Consider the following 21984-nt stretch of genomic DNA (forward strand, 5'->3'; position numbering starts at 1 on the left):
ACACACTGTTAAGAAACAGGTAAGTCAGAGATTGAGAAAAATATTTACTTGAACAAAAATATTGACAAGGCATACATCTGACAAAGGTTTGTGTCCACAGTATACAAAGAGCTTCTACACAACCTAATAAGGAACTTACAAAAAAAAAAGCTTAAAAACTTGGAGATTATTTGTAAAATTATACTTACAAATGGCCAAATTAATATGAAAAGATGCTTAGCGTTATTAATCATCTAGAGATGCAATAGAATGGGTAAAAATAAAAGCACTGACAATTAAATACTGACAAGAGTGTGGAAAGGCTGAGGCCACCAAATTATTGTCAAATTGTACAATCAGGAAACAGCTTGGCAGGTTTGTTTATCAAGTTAAACCTATATTTACTCTTCAATCCAACAATTCTATTCCTTGGTATTTATCCAAGGGAAAGGATTGTGAATGTCTATGTAAGTGCTTGCACGTGAATGGTCATAGCAATTTATTCCATAATAGCTGAAAACTGGAAATAATTTGAATTCCCACCAACATGTAACACATTGTGTTAATTCCATGTAATAGAATATTGCTGCAATAGAAATGAATTACTAAAGCATACAATACAAATGAATCTCTATAAACTCCATAAAACATGAAAAAAACACGCACAAAAAGAACAAAATATATGATTCCATTTATAATGAATTTCAAGATAAAATGAATCTATATTGATGGAAAACAGATCCATTGTTGCCTGGGCTGAATGTGGAAAGAGGGATATTGACTTACCAAAGGGCATTAAGGCATTTTGCTAGACTGTAGGGTGCCACTTGTTCAGCCACGTGCATCTGTCAAAAAGAAAAAGAAAAAAAAACCCTTAACCAATCTTATCACTTACAATGTATCATTTGAAGTATAAATTACATCTCAAAATATATATGTATACTTATTTTAATGGTACAGAAACATACATTTGAAAGTGTGAAACAATATTTCAAAAAGGATAACTCAAAATGCATAACAATTGGAAAGATAAACACTGACCTGTGAGAACAAATGGTGGGCGCAAGCAATCAGAACAGCCCAGGTGTGTGAATGGGGCCAGGGTTATTTCCCGAGAACAATGGGCATCAATGACTGCTGCGGTCCCTTCATGTCTTTTGTTCTCTTGTTTATCTGAATTTTCTATAACAATTGGGTACTTTAACGTTTAAAAAAATCTATTTTAATTATAATGAAAGAAAAATGGCACTTTGTTGATATCACATTTCATACTGTTAGAAAATTCTAATGGATTTCAAAACCCTAATGGATCTTTTAAATAATGGATATGAGAAATGGTGTACTAAAACAGCATTGAATTAGAAGTTAAAAATGGATAATGCTATATTTTCCATCTACTGCAAAGAAAATAGTGCAATACATTTTTAAATTATTTTGCTATATTAATATTTTAAAATCCCCTCCTTTGCTCCCATCTTAGCTAAATCTCCATGTAATTGCTTATGTTTAAGAAATAGTACCTTTCCTCCAATGTCCAAGATCTGTAGCGTCATTTGGCTTAAAATCTGTTATCTAACATTTTACTATGGGTATCAAGCCTTCGGTCAAACTTGGAAATCTGCTGAGCAAGTCTAGGAATCGAATAATCAACCCTGGATACATTTTTATAGCAAAATTGCAGCCTGTAACACAGAGAATTGCTGCCACCTCTCCCTAGCACTGCTACCATCAACTCAGCTTATCACAGCAACAAACCTTTGCTCTGAGCAATTCTTCAGAGGCAAGCACAATGAGAGCCTGGCTCTAAGAGCAGTCCCTGCGAAGCTGTGATCAGTAAATAATGACCAGAAGTTTCCTTGATCACATCTCTCTGTGTTAACAGAGAAGCCATACCAGCTTCCACCAGCCCAGCTGACAATCCACGGACAGTTCAGCAGCAACAGGATGCCTTTGTAAAACTCTGAAACCACCAGGGTGATATTATGCTATATACAATCTCTTCATGCTGCTTCACAATGCAGCTCAAATTTGTGATTTAAAAAACCATCCCAGGGACCCAGTGCAGTAGCCTAGTGGCTGAAGTCCTCACCTTGCATGTGCCAGGATCCCAATAAGGGCACCAGTTCTAATCCTGGTAGCCCCACTTCCTATTCAGCTCCCTACTTATGGCCTGGAAAAGCGGTATAGGATGGCCCAAAGCCTTGGGACCCTGCACCCTTGCAGGAGACCCGGATGAAGTTCCTGGCTTCTCGCTACGGATCGTCTCAGCTCCGGCCGTTGCAGGCACTTGGGGAGTGAATCATCAGACAGAGGTCTTCCTCTCTATCTCTCCTCCTCTCTGTATATCTGCCTTTCCGATGAAAATAAATAAACCTTAAAAACAAAACAAAACAAAACCAAAAAACCACCTCAGCCCAATGCAAGTTCACAGTTCTCTCTAATGATTTGCAAATCTCAGTGTTTGTAGCAGCTCATTTTGGGGCTGAGTCCGCAGTGGCAACACCTGAACCTGAAGAGTTGTTGCTTACAATACCTGAGCGGTCAGTAACTGAAGGGGGTGAGAGGAAATGACAGTGTCTCCCACCTGTTCCAGCCTGAATTCACTGCTCTTCCGTTTGGATGTAGGTGCCGCGTGTCCACAAGAGCCACTGGGTGGGCTTCCACAGCCTCTTCCGTCATCAGCAGAGGCCAACCCGAGAGAAACAGGAAGGGGGCAGCACCCCTTTCTTTCCAGTAAGTGTAGGAATGCTGAGAGCTCTGGCTTCCACAGGTGAAGGTCAGCTTATCCCCACATCACAACCACAAGCAAAATGCACAGACATCGTCAGGCATACAATGCAGCATTTCTAGAAGACACTTAGATAATTTAGAAAATCACATTATGGGATTACAGCTTCATCCAGACATTTCCATGTGATCCACCCTCTTAACGAGGATTGAACTCACTTTTACAGTTGATAGGTATCGTGTACAACTTTCCTTCTCTGCTTTAAAAATATTAAGCATCTCTTATGTAATAATGATACCTCAAGGTATACTTAGTGAATAATTACTATGTGTCTGATGTTGTTCTAAGCTGCATACATGAACTCATCTTAACCTCAAAGCAACCCAGCATCAAGATAAGCCAGGATTTAAACCTAGCATGTCTCCAGAGACCTGATCAAATTGGTCAACAGCCACAGACTTCATTCCCTTAGAGAGGTGAACCTCTTATGAAGCCATCCAAGGACATGGAATAAAATTGGCCATTGGTTATACTGCAAAACATCTCTAAGTGGATGGGGAAAACCCCTGCTGTTATAGACGTACCACAACTTGCCCAAGTTTTTTTGTCTAAATCAACATGACTCCCTCTGGATTAGGATATTATGAATGATTTCCCAAGATGGATGAGACTCCCTGTGATTCTTTAAAGTGCTCCTGGTAAATACTTTAGGGTACCTTTTCATCCACCATGCCTGAAGAGCTGATAATCATACCTCACCTGCTACACAAGAGGTGAATTTCCGTCTCTGGAAACTGTCTCACTGGAGCAGAGAACAATACTTCCCGACCCCCCCCCCCCACCCGGTTCCTTAACCACTTCACTCCTAATGGTCACACCTGCATTCTCTTTGTCCCTAGGCTTGATGGAAAAACCTGAAGGAGCCCTCTAGAGCTGACCCAGGCCAACAGCTTCCAGCATGGGATGTAAACAGGCCAGCTCCCCCAGTTCTCAGATGTGATGACACGGTTTTCAAGCTTCCCTGGAAGATGCAGCCAAAATGTCCCATCATGTTTGTATTGCAATGTTTCTTGGCCTCCTTCCCTTCACTGTCTCACTCCCCCACCTCTTATAGTTTTCTTGACATTACTTCCTAACAAATCACGTTCATGGCTGTTACTGTCTTTGGTCTACTTCTGAAGAACCCTTACTCAAAGAGGAGACTGGAACATGGCCAACTCAAGAGTACCACGGGATGGCCAGAGCAGCCCACTGCAGTCACACATCCCTCTATAGTCTGCACAGACACAATGGGTCAGCCACACTCGTGCTCTCCACCGTGAGACTCTTCACATCTTTACACAAAGGGCATGTTCTGGTGACTCACTTCCATTCTTCTCGTATATCTCTGAGCTACTTACTCCTCAACAACTTGTAAAGCTACAGAGGTCAAGTTATTGTGAGAATGATGGCCAGAGAGTCCTCAGACAATACTATCGAACGGATAACTTTTAAGGAGGAGAGAGTGTACCAATGCTGAAATGCTTGTGGCTTTAACAAAAAGGAGACATTATGGATTTCATGGTTGAAACGGCTGGCTGGCAGCCTGGGAGCCCAACCTTGCACTCCCTAACCTCGTGTTAAGGATGAGGTCTTAGAAAGGAGGATCTTTTGAAAGCTGCAACCCCAAACCACACATTTTACTGCCACGGTTCCTCTCACTCAAATTCTCAAACATTTCTCACCATAGTTTTTAAACTTTAATTACATTCTGTATCAAAGATAAGCATCTCTATAAAAATTCCTTTTTTATTTTTTATGATAAAGTATTCATGTTTCTTTGGGATGGATTTTCCTACCTGTGGCCTAAAATATAAATTCCACATAGAAATTATTCTCATAACATTTTATTAAAAAATACTTGAGAGTTCATCCTTCTTTCTCATCATATGCAATGACTTGTTAATGAAGAATAATTAAAACAGATTATTATTAATAAAGTGTGAGGGAATGAATTGCATTTCAAAAAATATTATTTAAAGATGATATCTTCAAGTTCACCAATGTCTATAATAGACAAATTAAAATGCATAAGGAGTGTCTGGAACTGGTGCTTTTCAAATCAATCAACTTAATGAAAATAGAAGATTTTCTTCATGCAATGGGTCAGCCTTAATGAATAGAATTACACTCCATTGATATCCATGTGGACAGGGTAAAACATCATCTCTCTTACAGGTTCACATCTATGGTAGTTTGGCATTTCTTTCCATCCTGGAATCTGAACACCTGATTTTCCTAGATATTTGTGATCCAAAGAATTATGAGATTGCTCCAAAATGTTCCAAAGCAAGTTCATGAACGGCTGAACCAAACTCAGCCAGCAGCTGCAAGTTAAGATTTCACCTTGGAAAACTTGTCGAGAGGAAATCCACCCCCTGTGAAGCGAGGGCCAGGTGGTTTGGCCAGTGAGAAGGTGTTGTCTGCGTGTATCCTGTCTCTGTTTCTGTAAGAAAGGAGGTGACAGTTAGCAACCTTAGCATCCTTTGCCTCTTCTAAGTCTGATGTTCACTAAGTCGCTAGGGTGAGTGAGTTACTGCAAACTACTTTGACTGTAGCATCTAGTCTTTAACAAGCTGATTGTTAAAATCTAATTAGGTGTCCATTAATAATAAATAGGACCAGGGGTACAATTAAACACGTGTTCTCCTGATGCTGATCTAAACATGATCAGAAGACCTCATTATAGCTCAGACACTGAGCTTCCAACCTATAATCATCTTTCTGTTTTCAAAAACATTTGCTTAATTCCCAAGGTCAGTCAAAAGAATCTCTCTTAGCTCAATTACAATGACTCATTTTATCATGTATAAATTTCACATTTCCAACTTTGGGTGGAAACTTATAAACATTTATTACACATGAGGTATCTTCATCACATTTAAACACGGATAATAGGCAAATCTTGTGACTCTTAGTAAGTTGCAGTCATTACTATAAATTGTTTAAAATACAAGAAAAACTAGTAGAAGTAAATAAGATAGCATTTGTGGCAACAAATAAAGAGAATTCTACCCTAAAATCTGTAACATATTTTCTATATAGATTCCCTTTCAAACGAACACACATAAATGAGGACATTAAGGTTTCCAACAGAACTTAGTTTTACATAGGGTACTATAGTATAATTAAGGATTCTATAGAAAATACCTGAAGAATTCCTTTTATACAATTAAAAACTAAGCAAACTACTGAGGCCAAAACCAATCAGATTAAACTACAATGAATTATTTACCCTAGGGAATGAATTTTGCCCTTTGGAAAAGAAGCTGACAGGTGCTACAAACTCTAGACCAACCAAGACTGGCAAATAAGGGGGAGGAGGCAGGGGCAGGCAGAGTGCTTGTGTGGACTAAAGCACGAGGAACGAGTGTTTTAGGAAGACAAAGGAGGCTAAAATATTCCAAATGATAGGAGTGGCTGTTTCACAAGAACATCCACAGAAAGCATTCCAAATTATTCTACTTGCAAAGAATCTGTAGAGAACTGGTTAACCAACTCAGCTGTCTCTTAGCAGAATTGATTTCATTATGTGAGAAATTGTCCCCATAAATAAGACAGAAGCTTCATCCCTGAGTGAATCAGCAAACAGGGCTGCTTCCACACTTTGGCAACTCCTCCGGCTCTGGACTGCTACAAGGCAGGCAGAGCTCTCCCTTCCTCAGCCCTCTCACCTTAAATAACCCAAAATTCGCCTTCTGAAGGAATTTCAGCTTAATGCTTCTGGCTTGGGCTAAGCTGACTAATGGGAATACTGTATCCTTTACATTATCTTCCTAATATATTTATAGACCATTATAGTGACTCCCCACAGCCTTCTTCCTTCCATCCCTTAATACCTCAGCATTTTTGCTCTTGCCTCTGCTTATTTTCCTTGAGCCTCTGCATCTTTTTTTGCAGTTCTCTTGTGAACTCATCTCTCTACCAGTTTACAGATCCTTAATTAAATGGAACCAACAAAAGACTAACCAGGTCAAAATGGCTGCAAGTAAGGAGCATTTAAGAACAAAAGGAGGCTGGGTAAAACTGAAGCTGGTAATCTAAACTGAAGCTGTTTAATGTTTGGATTACTTATTTATTTGAAAGAAAGACCAACACAGAGAGAGGAAGAGCTGCAGAGGTCTTCCATCTGCTGGTTCACCCCCCAAAATGGCTATATTGCAGTGCAACCCAAGAGGACTCAATGCTATGATACTGAAAAAGTTCTCTGTGTGTGACCAATATACAACTAAAATGTGCTAGCACAATTGGGGAGCTGAATTTCTAAGTAGAATTTAATTGAAATTCGTTTAAATTTGAACAGTCACAAGTGGCATGTGGCCAGGGCAGCACAGTGCTAGTGCTAGTGGAGGCCACAGAGAAGGGTTTAACCAACAGAACAGCAGCTCCTCACACTCTGTGTGTTCACAAAGCTATGGTGTTGTCCAGGAGTTCCAAGAAGATTGAGCCAAATCCATAGCCAAATCAAGAAAGTCAACCAGCTCCAGAAAGATGATTAACTATTTAGCCAATCTAGCTGTTTAGAGCTGTGAAAATTATACCACTGGTCTCAAAATGAAAAACAAACAAGCAAACACCTCTAGATGTATAATCTGATCTGCTGAAGGTGAAGAAGACATTAGAAATTCTACTTATACTTTTATCTTTAAAAAATGTAAATTATTGTGGCTGGCACCACGGCATATTGAGCTAAGCCTCTGCCTTGGCACCAGCATCCCATGTGGGCATCAGATTTGTATCCTGGCTGTTGCACTTTCCATCACCTCCCTGCTTCTGGCCTGAGAAAGTAGCAGAGGGTGGTCTAAGTCCTTGGGACGCAGCATCCAGGTAGCAGGCCCATCGGAAGCTCCTGGCTCCCAGATTCTGTTCAGTTCATCTCCCACCGTCGTACCATTTGGGAAGTGAACCAGTAAGTAGAAGATCTTTTCTTCTCTGTCTTCCTTTCTGTAAATATACTTTCCCAAAAAAACTAAAGTGAATCTTTTTTAAAAAGCATAAATTATGCTTTGCTAATAGTTATAAACTGACAGTAGTAGGTACAAGTAATCTTGTAAAACTATATTGGTAAAAAAAAAATTTTTTTAAACCATTCTAAAATAAAAAATTTTACTTTGAAACTAAATGTGTATTTCTGAAAGGGGAAGTGACAAGCTCAACTCATATTACTGGTAAACAAGTATGATCAACAGCTTGAGGACCTCACATACAGTGCTTTTATTCCAATAGTCATTTAATTCACACCATTAACAATACTTTTTATCAAATTTTAATGTACATGAAAATCAGCCAAGAGAGTTGTTAAACCATAGATTTCTGAGGTAGGTACCTGGTCTAGCAGGTAAGATGTCTGCATCCCACATCAGAATACTAGGGCTTGGGCCCAGTGCCATAGCCTAGTGGCTTAAATCCTCACCTTGAATGTGCCAGGATCCCATATGGTTACCGGTTCTAATCCCAGCAGCTCCACTTCCCATCCAGCTCCCTGTTTGCGGCCTGGGAAAGCAGAGGAGTACAGCCCAAAGCCTTGGGACCCTGGCTTCGGATCAGCTGAGCTCCGGCCATTGCAGCTGCTTCGGGAGTGAATCAACAGATGGAAGATCTTCCTCTCTGTCTCTTCTCCTCTCTTTATATCTAACTTTCCCATAAAAACAAATAAATCTTAAAAGAAATCGTAGGGCTCAAGGCCTAGAGCCTGACTACAGCATCCTACTTAGAGCTTTGGCCTCTTTGGGGGCATGAAACAGCAAATGGGAGTGTATGCTTTCTCTTGCTCTTTTTCTCTTGCCTCTCAAACAATTAAAAAGAAATTTAACAAAAATTAGAGTTGTAAGGTCCATCCAGAGCCACCTGAATTTCAGACATCTGGCAACCTGCATGTTTGATAAATCTCACTGATGACTTTGAGTCAGTTGCTAGATGTTCACATTAACATAGACTTACCTAAATTAGAGTGATATTTTACTCTACCGAGAAGAGAATCTCTCTAAGTGTGGAACAGGGGAATATTCTGATTTATAAGAAGGGTAAATTTTTCCTGACAAGTGAATTTGCATCCAGTTACTTTATGCTGCTGTTTGCCACAAGGAATCATGAGCAGATACACTCAAGTCATAGTTTACCAACCCTGAGATGGCCGAGTGGATGAAATACCAGAAATGACTTCCAATCTATGATGTGAGTCACTGCACAAAGAACTAGATGGTTTTGGCACCACCACACAACCAAGCCAAGTTTTAAAACTGCTGATTCGTTCCAGCCTCCTTACCCCCCACCAAGTGAACACACTTTTTGCTTTTCAATATGACAACACCCTGAGACTGCAAATGTTAACCTGCTGTGTACGTCACCGTCTCGCAGGATACTGATAGCTCCTGTCAACCCTTCACACAGATGCCATGAAGTCAGGCACAAGACATAAAAGATGGTTCTGGGATAATGTATCTAAAACACGGGTGTCTGTGCATAATTCCTGGGGCACAGCTACCTTGATAGAGCACAATCATACTCAGCCCTGGCTCCCTTGCAGAGTTCTCAGTGTGAACATGCTTCAGCCTGGAAAGGCCAATCTTGATCCAAATTTGCAAACATAGTTACCGCATGGCTATTTTCAACTCATGAGGACAGCTGTTGGGGGCAATGCTTATCAAGCACTGAGATCCTGTTAGTATCCTAAAGAGTACCTCAATGTCAGATGACACATGGGCTCCCACTCTGATTCAAACCCAGTTAGTGACCTGGCAGGCTATCTGTTGCTCACTTAGTAACTCAGTTTACCATTGTGAAAACTGCCATGCTCCAACTGCTCATCCAATTTTCTCATGAGCAAGTAAGAGGCATATGCAAGTCAGAATATGTGACCAAGTCTTACTTTTGAATGAGCTCTTTCCGTTTCTGAGCAAGATACTTCTTCTTTAAATTCATGAGTTCATTGGTAAGTTTCTCAATCTCGTACTTATATTCTTGGCTCTGTGATTCATACATATTCAATTCTGAAGACAAAACCTAGCGAGGAAAATAAGGCAGTGCTAACAAAAGATGTGCAGCGAGACAATATACTTTCCCAAAAGATCTTTTTCAGTCTGCTATTATTTACGTTCGTGGGGCCTGGAGTGCAAAACTATGCCCAGCTTGGGCAATTCATTGCATGCTTCCTGGCTAAAGAAGGGATGTGGGCTTATAACCAAGTATGACCTAAAGAAGAACTCTCTCAGGAAACACTCAAACAGATGAACATGGTCAAGTGTTTCCAGAGATATTTTGAGTAAAGCCAAGAAAACTCCCAGACACACCATCTCAAATTGTTTTCAACACCCCCCTTTTTTCCTTAAAAAAAAAAAGAGCATTCAAGAAAAACATCACGAGAGGTGGAATTCATCTGAGGATTTTGGTAAAAATGATTCTGAAAACAGCCTGCTGCCACCACTAACCAGACATTCCAATTGATGTGTTTGCCAAGGTTGTTGTTCTGCTAAACGTCTATCACTTTCTTGTTGTGTTCTTTGAGACTATTCATGGATTCACTCTTTATCCCAGCCCTGGGCATCTTCCAGGGAAGAAGCAGGCAGCTGTAACATACGCACAGGAGAGCCTGAGGCTCCCACTCTCCCAGGCTCTTGGTCTCAGGCTGGATAAGAGTAGGAATTTTCTTATGCAAATCAGACATAAAGCTTGCCAATATCAGGGAATGCTCCCCATCCAACCCAAGGACAGGAGCCAAGGAAGCCTTTGGTTCTAAGGGGCTTGCAATAGCCCTGGTTCATTGTTTCCTTTTGCTCTCCATTGTGAAGATCTGCATAAAAAGAGACCTTCGCCTTTTGAGCATTCATCTGCTTCCAAACTCTTTTAATTGCTGTGGAAATAATTCTGAGTATGTGATTATAGCTAAAGAATGTGATTTTCATATTGGGGGGAAACTGTCTAAATAAGAACAAAAACCCTGTTTTCAGACAATGGGTTTAAGTGGAATTTCACCCAGACATTGAAGACCAACTGGGAGCACACTCAGTGCCATCCACCTTGGACCCTCTTCCTTTAAGTCTCACATTTCAATCCAGGAAAAATATCTGAGTTTCCTCAAGTCAAAGAAATAAATGGCCCCTGTGAGCACCGATTAAAGCAGCCCAGTGTTAAGTGTGGTTAAGGCAGACATGTGTTTTCTCTTCAGTTCCTATCCCTGAAAACAAGAAAATAATCCTCTGTTTGAAATATTCAACTGTCTAAGGGAGCGAAAACTAATCAAAAGATTATGTCTATGCAAAACCCAAATTATATCTCAGGATTCTCCTATGAAATGAACATTCAGAATGATAAGTTGGAAATTAATTTTCTAATTAGATTTCCTCTGGAGTCAAAGAATATGATTTTTCAATGTCCCATTTTCAAAAGGGTTAGTGCTATGCAAGAGAGGGGCAGTGATGGCTATTCTCATTGACTAGGGAAATGCCAGAGTTCAGCTGGCATGTACTGCATTTTGTAGTCAAATGCATGTGTAAAACTTTCCATGCATGCCAAGAATATATAATATTTGCTGAGGTAATGTTCAAAGCACAAAGAGTGAACACAGAATTTTGGAGAAAACTTTTTATACACAATAGTAAAACACTCCATCTTCCCAACTGAAGCTCTTACATCACTTACAAGGGTATTAAACTTACAAAACTCTTGCAAGATCTTATTTCCCTTCCTTGGCCATTTATTTGACATGTGGTCATGAGGCAAGCCCTGGGGACTGGAGCGTGTGTAGCTTGAGATGACTGTACATTTATCTCAGCTGGAACGGATTGGCAGACACCGGTTTAGGCAGTGTTCTGCTTCCACTGGGGCAGGGAGCTCAAAGATCTCCTCTGTTCCTCTCTACCACCCACATCCTCTGAGCATCTTGAAATCCTGCACATAAATCTTATCCCCAAAATGTCCATGTTATTGCCATCAGCCTCTCGCCAATGCTTTCCTCATGTGTTCTCCTGCCCCTTTCTAACCATGGGGAACTTTGGTGCCTAAAAGTCTACTGAGAGAAGCGTAGCTTGGAGCTGCAGCTTATTCCTCTGACAGCAAAGTGCCAAGGAGGCTAACCTGGTTGGAGAGCAATATTTAGGAAAGCAGCTTAAGGCAGCAGAATTGTCCAGTACATTGCACCGAAGTGTGGTCTCCTTTGGGACAGGAGAGAGCAGAAGCCACCACTTACTTTCAACTGCTTGGTCTTCTCCCGCAGCGTGTGCCGGTAGATGTGCAGCTGTTCTGCGGCCTCTGGGCCAGGCTGCCGAGCCAAGATATGCTTTAGTTCCACATACAGTTTCTCCTTTTCCTGGTGGACAGAAAACCCAGGAGCAGAGATCAATAGCCTAGTCCAAGCAAGGAAAATGCCTTCAGTAGCATGGCCAGGAGAGTTTAACTTCAACCTCATCACATTCATTTGTGAATTCACTCAACCACCCATCCAACCAACCCTGAGCAGGGATGTGACCCCTGCTCAAGACAAATGAGTGGGAGAAAGTCCCTCTCCCCTGAATATGACTGTGTGAGATAAGTTCAGTGATGGAGATCTCAACAAAGCGTAGGAGTTTCCTCCAAGGAAAGAGAGAGAAGAGCTTTGCAGACCAAACTCCAATGATAGGACATGGACATAGTGAGTCCAGCCCAGCAGAAACACAGGAAGCAAGAAGAGAGGTATAGAGGTAAGGCCAGACTCTTAGGCTGAAATTAGAATGTATGTGTCACAGAGGCTGTGGTATGGGATCATCTCCAATAGGCAGTTGGGAGCTGGGAGTGAGCCATTCCTAGGTCTGTGTTTAGAGGACCGACTGGCAGTAGTGGAGAGAGAGAGACTGAGAGAGAAAGAGAGAGAGAGAATCACCTAAAGCCCTAGAACAAGGAAGAGATGAAAAAGTTAGACCTAGGGCACTTGAGGAGGAAGGCAGGGAGAGGGGAAGGCATCACTGAGGCAGAATCAGGAGCCAAAGATGTCTAATGTGGGCAATGATGGGGGAAGAGAGGGAGGAGTCATGCTGATAGATGGGAGAGGCTCAAAGAGGAGCAGGTGCTAGGGATGGGGAGGGCCGGTCACCCTAAACCTGAGGCCCTGTGGATCATCCAGAAGAGGAGCTGAAAATGGGGGCTCAGTGTGAGGAAGCAAAGGGCAATTTGAGCTGGGACAACTAGATGTTTGGGAGAATAAGGATATAAAGAAAAGGCAAGCACTTGAAAGGGCAGGAATGAGTGCAGTGATCAGGGACATCAAATGGGGTAAGAAAAAACTAGGCTATCAGGACAGCTTCAGTGAGCTAAGTCATAGAAGCTGGCAAGCAGCAAAAGAAATCAGAAGAAAGTGAAGAAAATGAGTCTTCTAAGACATATGACGACAGGGGAAGAGATCTGAAAGTGAGTTAAGAGAACTGGTGGAAATCCAGGGAAACAGTAATATATAAATTTGTAGAGAAGTCCCTAGGGATCCAAAGCAAAGTAAATCCTATAACTTGCATTTCCACTTGTATCCTAGCATCTAATTGCTTATAATGTCTTCTCATATCCTTAAACTAAAGATCCTACCCACAGGCAAAGATTTATCTCTGTGTACCTAGACTATAGATATCCCTGTCTCTAAAGTGCAATACTTTGTGCCAACACTGATAAAGACTGGGTGTCTACTTCATCTCTCTATATATTTATTTCCTTGTGCAAATTACGTTTTAAAAAAGGATGAATATAAGCCCTCTCATTTGATGAAACAGCCAGCAAAAAGGAAACTAAATTTTACCTGAAGCTAAGAATTCTTAGCCTTGTCAGGAAATAATTTATTTTTATTAGAGAACATAAAAAGTCATTTTTAAAAATCTGTAAAGGAAAATTCATTAACTAGTCATGGTTGGCATTTGTTTTAGATTCTTCCTTTCACCTAGTCAAATTATAGAAACTTTATTACAAATAACACATCTCCGCTTACAGAGGAGTGTGTGCAGCTTACACATGAGTGAGATGGGATGAGTACCTGGAGAAACACATGGAAAAGTAATGCTCCCCACTTAAGAAAAATAATTCCAGAAATGACAAAGAAACCCAAAAGCCTGAACAAATAGAATTACAAAGTGATGATTTTCCTTTGCTGTACAACACCTCCTGTCATACTATACAACATAATCTTGACAGTAAATGGATGTAGCAAGCAATGAGAGGGATTTCAGGAGGTGAGTTTATTTTCTATAGCCACTTAACGCCTGTGCTGTTGGAGAAATAACACTCTGACAGGCTTCAAGATTCAATTTGAAGAGGGTAATACATATGTGGAGAAGCCCACAGAAACTGTTCTGTCCATTTCTTTCAACTCACCTTTCTCTACAGCAGAGTAGGGATCAACTTGAAAAGTAACACAGTGATGAAGAGGAAGCAGTCTGGTCTGAGATATAATAATGTCTTAAACTGAAAAGACCACCTTACACCAAGAGCATGGAAATGTGACATAGGTGCTGTTCTTTTCGATTACTCTTGTTAGGGAAGGAGGAGAGAGATACAGGGTAAAAAGTTCTGGAGAAGCAAATATTGCCATCTCATAGGTAAGAATCCCAAGGTCAACAGGAATCAATGGTATGACCTAAGAATCTGATTAGGATAGCCCCAAGAATTACTTTTTCCCATGCAACACTTCCTGTGAGGCTTGAAGACCTGTTATCACACTGAAAAAATCTGAACCAAATTGGACTACAAAACTCCTGAACACATTTAATAAGCATAATATAAGAATTAAGACAGAGGTAAAATTGAATTCAAAGCTAGGGAGGGAGCAGGCATTGTGGCCTAGTGCGCTAAATAGCAGTCTGCTGTGCCAGCATCCCATTTGAGCAAGGGTTTGTATCCCAGCTGCTCTACCTCTAAACTAGTTCCCATCTAACATGCCTGGAAAAATAGCAGAGGATAGGCCAAATGCTTGGGTCCCCACACCTATGTGGGAGATCTGAAAAGAAGCTCCTGAATTCTGGTTTGGTATGGCCCAATCCCAGGCTGTTGTGGCCATTTAGGGGATGAATGAGCAGTTGGGAAAAAATTTTTTTGTCTCTCCATCTCTTGCTCACTTACTCGCTGTAATACTGATTTTCAAATAAATAAATAATATTTTAAAAGCTAGGATAAAGGATATTAACAGTAAGAGCATGCCTTGACTCTCTCCTCCTGATCTCTACCACCTGAACAAGCCTACCCACGTCCTCTAATGGGAAGCACAATTCACTGACATGGTGAACGACGTTGCCATTTATCCTGTCTTCTTCTATCACTTCCAGTTATTTTCCCCAGGCTGTAAAATGAATTGAAATGGATTTATTCTAAAGAATAACTGAGAAATTGAACAACGAGGGCCCACAAATGTGGAGAAAAGTGAAGAAAATGAATGCATTACCATTAAAACAGTCTGAGTACTCAAAGTCAAAAAGTTCTGGAAGTTAAATAAGCCAGGACAAGTGATGTCTGTGTGTTTATGAATTTTGGGCACAAGGAGTATCAAATGCAGCTTCAGGGACTCAGGCACAAAGAGTATGAGATGCACAAAGAATAGAGGCAACAGGATTAGGGGAGAGGAGTTAAATTATATCACCAGGCTTCCACAATCATGATTTTTGGTCTAAAGTGCAAACCCTGAAACGATAAAAACCTAAGTGAAGCGTAGCCAGCATTAACATTCCCATCATGTGTATCATACAGATTTGTATTTTGGGGAAACGTGCTAGAAATTTAGATAAATATGGAGTGTTTGATGGATTGAAGGTCTTGAGTACGATTGTCTTCCAAGTTATTTCTCTTCTAACCGTCCACAAGGGCCAACCAAGCTCTTCAAACATTGTGCAATGGTGTGTATAATAACACCATTTAGAGACAAAGCATGCAATTCTATTATAAAGAGAATCTATCTTATGCAACAGAGACTCATTAGCTGCCCAATGTATATTGTCTCCATAAGCCAGCAGTGGCAGAACCAGCTGCCTTATAATACATATCCTGTCCTTCTTCATTAAGCCACATCCATTTCTCGTTAAACCCAGACAATTAATTTGTCACTTGGTTAGAGGCGCCATATGTCAACGAAACATCATAAGGACATCATAAAGAGTTTATTACTTCCCCACCAACAGAAGATTGCATCTTCAGGTTAGCATGTCTTACTTATTCAGAGCATGTTCATAATGCCCATCAATATTACTTTGTAGAATGTCTCTTTCTTTACCTTGCTATGCCAGAACACAGCTAGATTATTAATACTGAGAGACTGGCCTTCTTCTGGGCATGTCTTGAGAGCACTAACCATGCTAACTACATCCTTGAAATGATATTCTCTTCCTAGATATCCTGTTCTTACAGCTGGAAAAACTGTCAGGTATTATTATGGATTCTTTTGCTGCAAGAGTTTCTTCCACGTTATTCTGGATACCAGCACATCTCATTGTCAATATCGACTGAGCAGAGTGGTAAGAAATTAATTATGATATTAGCTTCGAATAATGCTGTCATGATTTGATGACAGCCTGAGCCCCAGTTGGAAACTGCAGATGCAGCATCACTCCGACTCCAGATATTTGGATTTTATCTGACACTAAATTAAAAGCCTACATTCTGAACAGTCTATGCAAATAAGGGTCGGTTCTATTCTGGGTACAGTTCAGAGGAAAACACTGAGTTGCTCCTAGAACTCTTTTTCCCAGCAGGCTTTCATCAATCACTGACTGTCTATGTTTAGTTTTTCGCTTTGCCTCCCTAGCTGAAAGTAGAAGGTACTTCACATTCAGCACGCACCTCAGCACACCTCCTTCCTGAGCCTGCCTACTCCCCATGCCATCACTGACAATAACTGACTGAGAGAAACTAATTTACTCTGTGTTCATTTGAATCTGTGTTTGAGGAAAGGCCAGTGCATCAATTCCGCCCACCCTGGAGTCACCAGTTTGCTTTTGTGAAAGCGGGAATACTTGCCTCACCCTCTGTGCTAGCAGATGCATGGCAAATAGGCAACATCCTGCTGACCACAGACACATACTTACACATGCCCATCAGAGCACAAGTCACCCACACAGAAACTGGTGTACCAGAGATTCAAAGGAGACATCCATCACCTCATCTTCACTGTCACCTCAACCAATGGATGGATTCAAGATAAGACTGAGTTTACAAAGTCCCATGACCAGACTTCACAGAGTATACAAAAAAGTTATTCAAAATGTCAACTGACACCATCTGTGTCACCTCCTACAGTATTTACTCTTTATGGACCTATTCTTCCTCTCCAACTGAGTGATGAGTCTTTAAGGTCAAAACGTGGATGAATGAATGGAAGGTGGATGGATGGAGAGAGAAAAACAGATGCAAATACATTCTACCTGCTTTTGTATTCTGCTCATTCTAAACATCTAATAATCTTGTTGGCTGAAATTAGACTGACAACAAGTTGTGTCCAATATATTTCAGTAGCAAACATCACTTAAGGCGCAAATATATCTGCACTGAGAACTTTTACTTGAAGTAGAGCATTGAATAACACCTTTCAGCTATTAGGGTTTATATAATTCACCCCAACAGCAGGTACTATAAGCTTCATAGCCTTAAGCTAACATTTTCCTTGTGCATATGGCATATAACTAAGAAGTCACTTCTGGCATCACACTGATGTCTTAGTAAAATGTTTACTAAAGTTTTCTGATAGTTCAAGGGGTTTCGTTCTTTTGACTTGTAACATTTGCAACTGCACTCTAATTAGCTCTGAAAACACTGCTTCTATGTGCATATACATATCTATGTGAACATGCAAGTATAACTCACACTACACATTTCAAGTAAATAATGTGCTGACTTTTTTGCTAAATTTATCTTGAATTTTTAAATTTTATGATACAAGCTTGTAGAGATTGAGATTTCTGCCCCTCCAAGTTCCCACCCCAACCCCAACAGATTAAATAACAGACTGATGGAATCATGACTCCTTATGAAGGACTGTACTATTGTAGCAATATGGGGGGGGGATGTATTGACTTTTTAAATAGCTTCATTATGCACAGAAATTCTAATTGCATTTATAACTCCCCTAGAATTTTTAAAATATATTTTTGTCTCTCCACTTGCTTTGGCCTTTTTTCTGTCTTCCCAACTCCATCCATAATTCTTAACAAAAGACTAAAGCCAGACTTGAAGTTTTAACCAAAATTACTTTCCTCTCTAAATAAAAATAACCCCAGAACACTGTCTAATTTATCTGGAAATACCTGCTTTCATTAGTGGGAATATAAATTACAAAGTCTGTAAACATATTACATTTCTCTCTAGCTTTAGAAAAGGAAAAATAATGGCTAATACCCTGGGGTTTTCTTGTTTATTGGCTTTATAAGAAAATGTCAGCGCAACTGAACTCTGGACCCATCTTGTTTATGATGTCATGAAGTGGTAAAGCCCCCTGGAGAGAGTGGGAGATGCTGGAATTGGGGATGAAACAGAATTACACTGCCACGTTTCCCATGAGCGGAAACACTAGTAGGTTACACAGTGGTTCACAGCCTCAGCTATAGATGATTAAGAGTTTTATGAGGCATGTGAGAAATTTGCATGAACTAACCTTCACCATTTTTTGTAACAACAGAAAAAGTGTTTCTAGGATTCTCTGACACAAGCAAAATTTCTTGAGGATCTTCTTGCAAGTGACCTTATTTCTCAAATGAAAATATATGTTTGTGAAAATCTGTATAAAGCATACAATTTCCTCAGCTAACCTGAAATTTGTCGCCAAGACAATTTGCTTGCCTCATCTATGCACCTTGCCTTGCAATTTAACGTATGTGAGAAATCTGCTCATATTAAATACTAATGTTGTTGACATTTTTTAAAATTATTAATAAAATAGGTCCTGAGGGAGTCAAGTCAACTAGTATTTAGTTAGCACTAGTTCTATGCAAATGATTGTGCCAGGTTTATACAGAAATAAGAAGGCCCAAAACTTCAAGAAGTTTATTATCAACTAAAGGGAAAAACAAAGAATTAAGTTATTATGAAATAAGGCAGAGTAATGCCATGTCTTAAGAGAGGTACAAGGAAGAGCAGGTAGCAGGCAAATAGGTTCAAACAGGGATATCTATTTGTTGGGCCATTCACAGGGAACTTTCTCAGATATATCTTGGTGGGAGTATCAGTAGCAGTCACAATATTTACATGTATAGACCAGAATCATTAATATCAAAGGACAATTTTAACAGGTAAAAGTCACCTGTAAATGATGCCCAACTCTATGATGGTTTAGTATCCCTGGTATGCAGGGATGGTTCAACCTACACAAATCAAAAAATATGATACATCACATTAACAAATTGAAAAACTAAAAGTTGTAAGATTATAGATGCAAAAAAAGCATTTGCTAAAATACAACAATCCTTCATGATAAAAGTCTTAAGCAAATGACTATAGAAGGGACATTCCTCAACACAGTCATGGCAATATTTGACAAATACATAGCCAGCACCAATCAGAATGAGGAAAAGTTGGAGACATTTCTACTAAGATCCCAAACCAGACAAAGATGCCCACTTTCATCATTGCTATTCAGTGTAGTTCTAGAAGCTTTAGCCAGAGACATTAGGCAAAAAAAAAAAAAGGAAATAAAGGAGATACAAAATAGAAATAGGGAAGTCAAATTATGGGGACCACAAGACTCCCCCCCGCCTAAGAGACTACTGGATATAAAAGCAAGACTCAGGGCCTGGCACCATAGCCTAGTGACTAAAGTCCTCACCTTGCATGCACTGGGATCCCATATGGGGCTGGTTCATGTCCCAGATGCTCCACTTTCCATTCAGCTCCCTGCTTGTAACCTGGGAAAGCAGTAGAGGATGACCCAAAGCCTTGGGACCCTGCATCCATGTAGGACACCCAGAAGAAGCTCCTGAATGGCTCCTGGCTTCAGATCGGCTCTGCTGGCTGTTAGAGCCACTTGGGGAGTGAACCAGCAGATGGAAGATCTTTCTCTCTCCTTCTCTTTGTAAATCTGACTTTCCAATAAGATAATAAATAAATAAACCTTTTTTAAAAATAAAAATACAACAGAACACTCAAAAATCAATAGCCTCTGTACACACAAACAACACCACGACTGCGGAAGAACTTTTAAGATTGGTAACCAATATCTTCTTAGAATTATACTGGTGAAAGACATGAAATCTGTACTCTATATTAATAATAAAAAAAACTTTTTACACAAAAGAACATTTCTAAAATGAATCTGAAAAGGAATTTGTTTGATAGTTATTGATGACAGCTTTTGTTGTGTATCTTACGGATAAATACTTTCCCTCTTCTTTTTTACTTTTACTAGCTACAAAGGTTTGGATATCAGTCTTTTAAACTGGATGGTTAGAGTCAGATCAGGACAGGAGAATCATGGATTTCAAAGATTCATTAGTAAGAATCAGAGAACTGGAGATGTAGAGGTAAATTACTGCCCCTGATGAAACTGTATTCCTATGATATTTTTAACTTAATTGGCTTTTTCCCCCCATTCATGGTGATCAGAGCCATTTAAATACACAATGGAATTGTGGTTTGCATCTTTTGGCAAAAAGAGCAAGGAATGTAAACTGGAGCAATGTCCTTATCATGAGTCAGTGAAAGGAGATGGTAAACATTTCAAAGGATAAAAGAAAATATAAACTTTTTTGAAAACTGAAGTAGTGGCAGGTATTTGGCTTGCCAGTTAAGATGCCCATATCCCACAACTGAGTGCTTAATTTAAGTCCTAGTTCTAGCTCCTTACTCTGATAATCCTGATAATTCCTGATAATACAGATCTTGGCAGACAGCTGAGAAGGCTCAAGTCATTAGGTTCCTGTCACCCACATAGCAGACCTGGATTGAGTTTCTAACATGTGGCTTTGGCCCAGCCCTCCACTATACCAGAGATAGCATAAGGAAAGCAAACTGCTTCTCAAAAACCGAAATAAATTGAAAGTGTCCAATTTCATAATAAATCAAGAAAACTATTTTAATGAGGATTTTTTTCCTTGAACCATTCATCTAACATGCACAAAGCTTTCTTCACAAGATTTGTTTAAATTTCAATAACATACTATTAGAAAAATCAATGAACATCAATTAAAATAATTGGAGTTTTCTAATAACTGACAATACTACAATAAACTGACTTCCTTCACATGTCTGACTTTTTTGACATAATGTTCTCTTAAACTTTTGTTATATAACAATCATGTAAAGACTACAGGCAGCATTTATAGCTATAAAGTGTAGCAATAAAATAAATGCTTATGATGACTTATTTTGACTTCATGTCCCAACTAATGAAACAGAACATTAACAAGACCAAGAAACCACAAGACCACGATCCCTTCCCCACTCCTCCCTATGCCCACGCAACTGCTACCATCATCCTGGGTGAGCACCATTCTGAAACCTGCTACCATCACTCCCTAGACTGTTTTCATATAGCTAAGTCACCTATCTAGTCTTTGCTATATATAGTATTTACTATATAAAAATATATCTGGATGTATTTAATTTCCTTTGGCTCACTTGTTTTCCTCAATACGATTGCTCTAAGATGTGCTGAGCCATAAATCTTATGGTTTCTCTTCATTTCTGTTCATGTGGTTGCCTTGATTCTCCACTGAGTGAGGATTTCACAATTTATCCAGTCTCCTATCAATGAGTACCTGGATGATTTTCAGAGTTTTGTTCATATGAATAATGTTACTACGAATATTCTTGTGTGTCTTCCCACGCTCAGCAGTACAAATTGTTTCTAGATACAGATCTATGAGTAGAATTGATACATCTTACAAATACATAAACTGTCAACTTTACCATTTCTTGTACAATTATTTTCCAAGTGTTTTAGAAAAATTTCCATTGGTCTGCATTCTTGCTTAATATTGTCAGGCAATCCTAAGCAAAAAAACTCGGTTAAGACATATTCAAATTCCTAAACCACTAAATTTATGGACAATATGTATTGTTTTAAAACACTAACTTTGTGGTAATTTGCAATCAAACAACAGAAAACTAATATGGACATCTTTACTTTGTCCCTACTGAACTGTAAAATGATGCCTCAGTGTAGTCATTTCCTTCCTTATAAAATAAGATTGAACATTATTTTCAAGTCGATTCACCACTTGTGCTTTCTGAGAATGTCTGCTTGTACACATTGGTTTAGTCTTTCTCTACAGACTTATTTCTTTCTTGTTGATTTGCAATCACATATAAATTTTGAA

At 39.6% G+C, this 21984-nt stretch overlaps 1 protein-coding gene across 1 annotated transcript in view; it reads right to left on the reverse strand.

Annotated features, from left to right (window-relative positions):
• The window catches only part of CFAP58 (cilia and flagella associated protein 58), a 115129-nt gene that overhangs the window by 15947 nt on the left and 77198 nt on the right, over window positions 1-21984 (reverse strand). Inside the window, exons 16-19 of the mRNA XM_040992500.1 lie at window positions 11931-12050; window positions 9615-9748; window positions 5093-5192; window positions 766-824 (exon numbers count right to left, since the gene is read on the reverse strand). Of these exons, the coding sequence (XP_040848434.1) occupies window positions 766-824; window positions 5093-5192; window positions 9615-9748; window positions 11931-12050 (413 nt within the window). The remainder of the gene's footprint in view (window positions 1-765; window positions 825-5092; window positions 5193-9614; window positions 9749-11930; window positions 12051-21984) is intronic.

Source organism: Ochotona curzoniae, unplaced genomic scaffold (genome assembly GCF_017591425.1).
Source record: "Ochotona curzoniae isolate NIBS_2020 unplaced genomic scaffold, NIBS_Ocur_1.0 contig_66, whole genome shotgun sequence".
Classification (NCBI taxonomy): Eukaryota; Metazoa; Chordata; class Mammalia; order Lagomorpha; family Ochotonidae; genus Ochotona; species Ochotona curzoniae.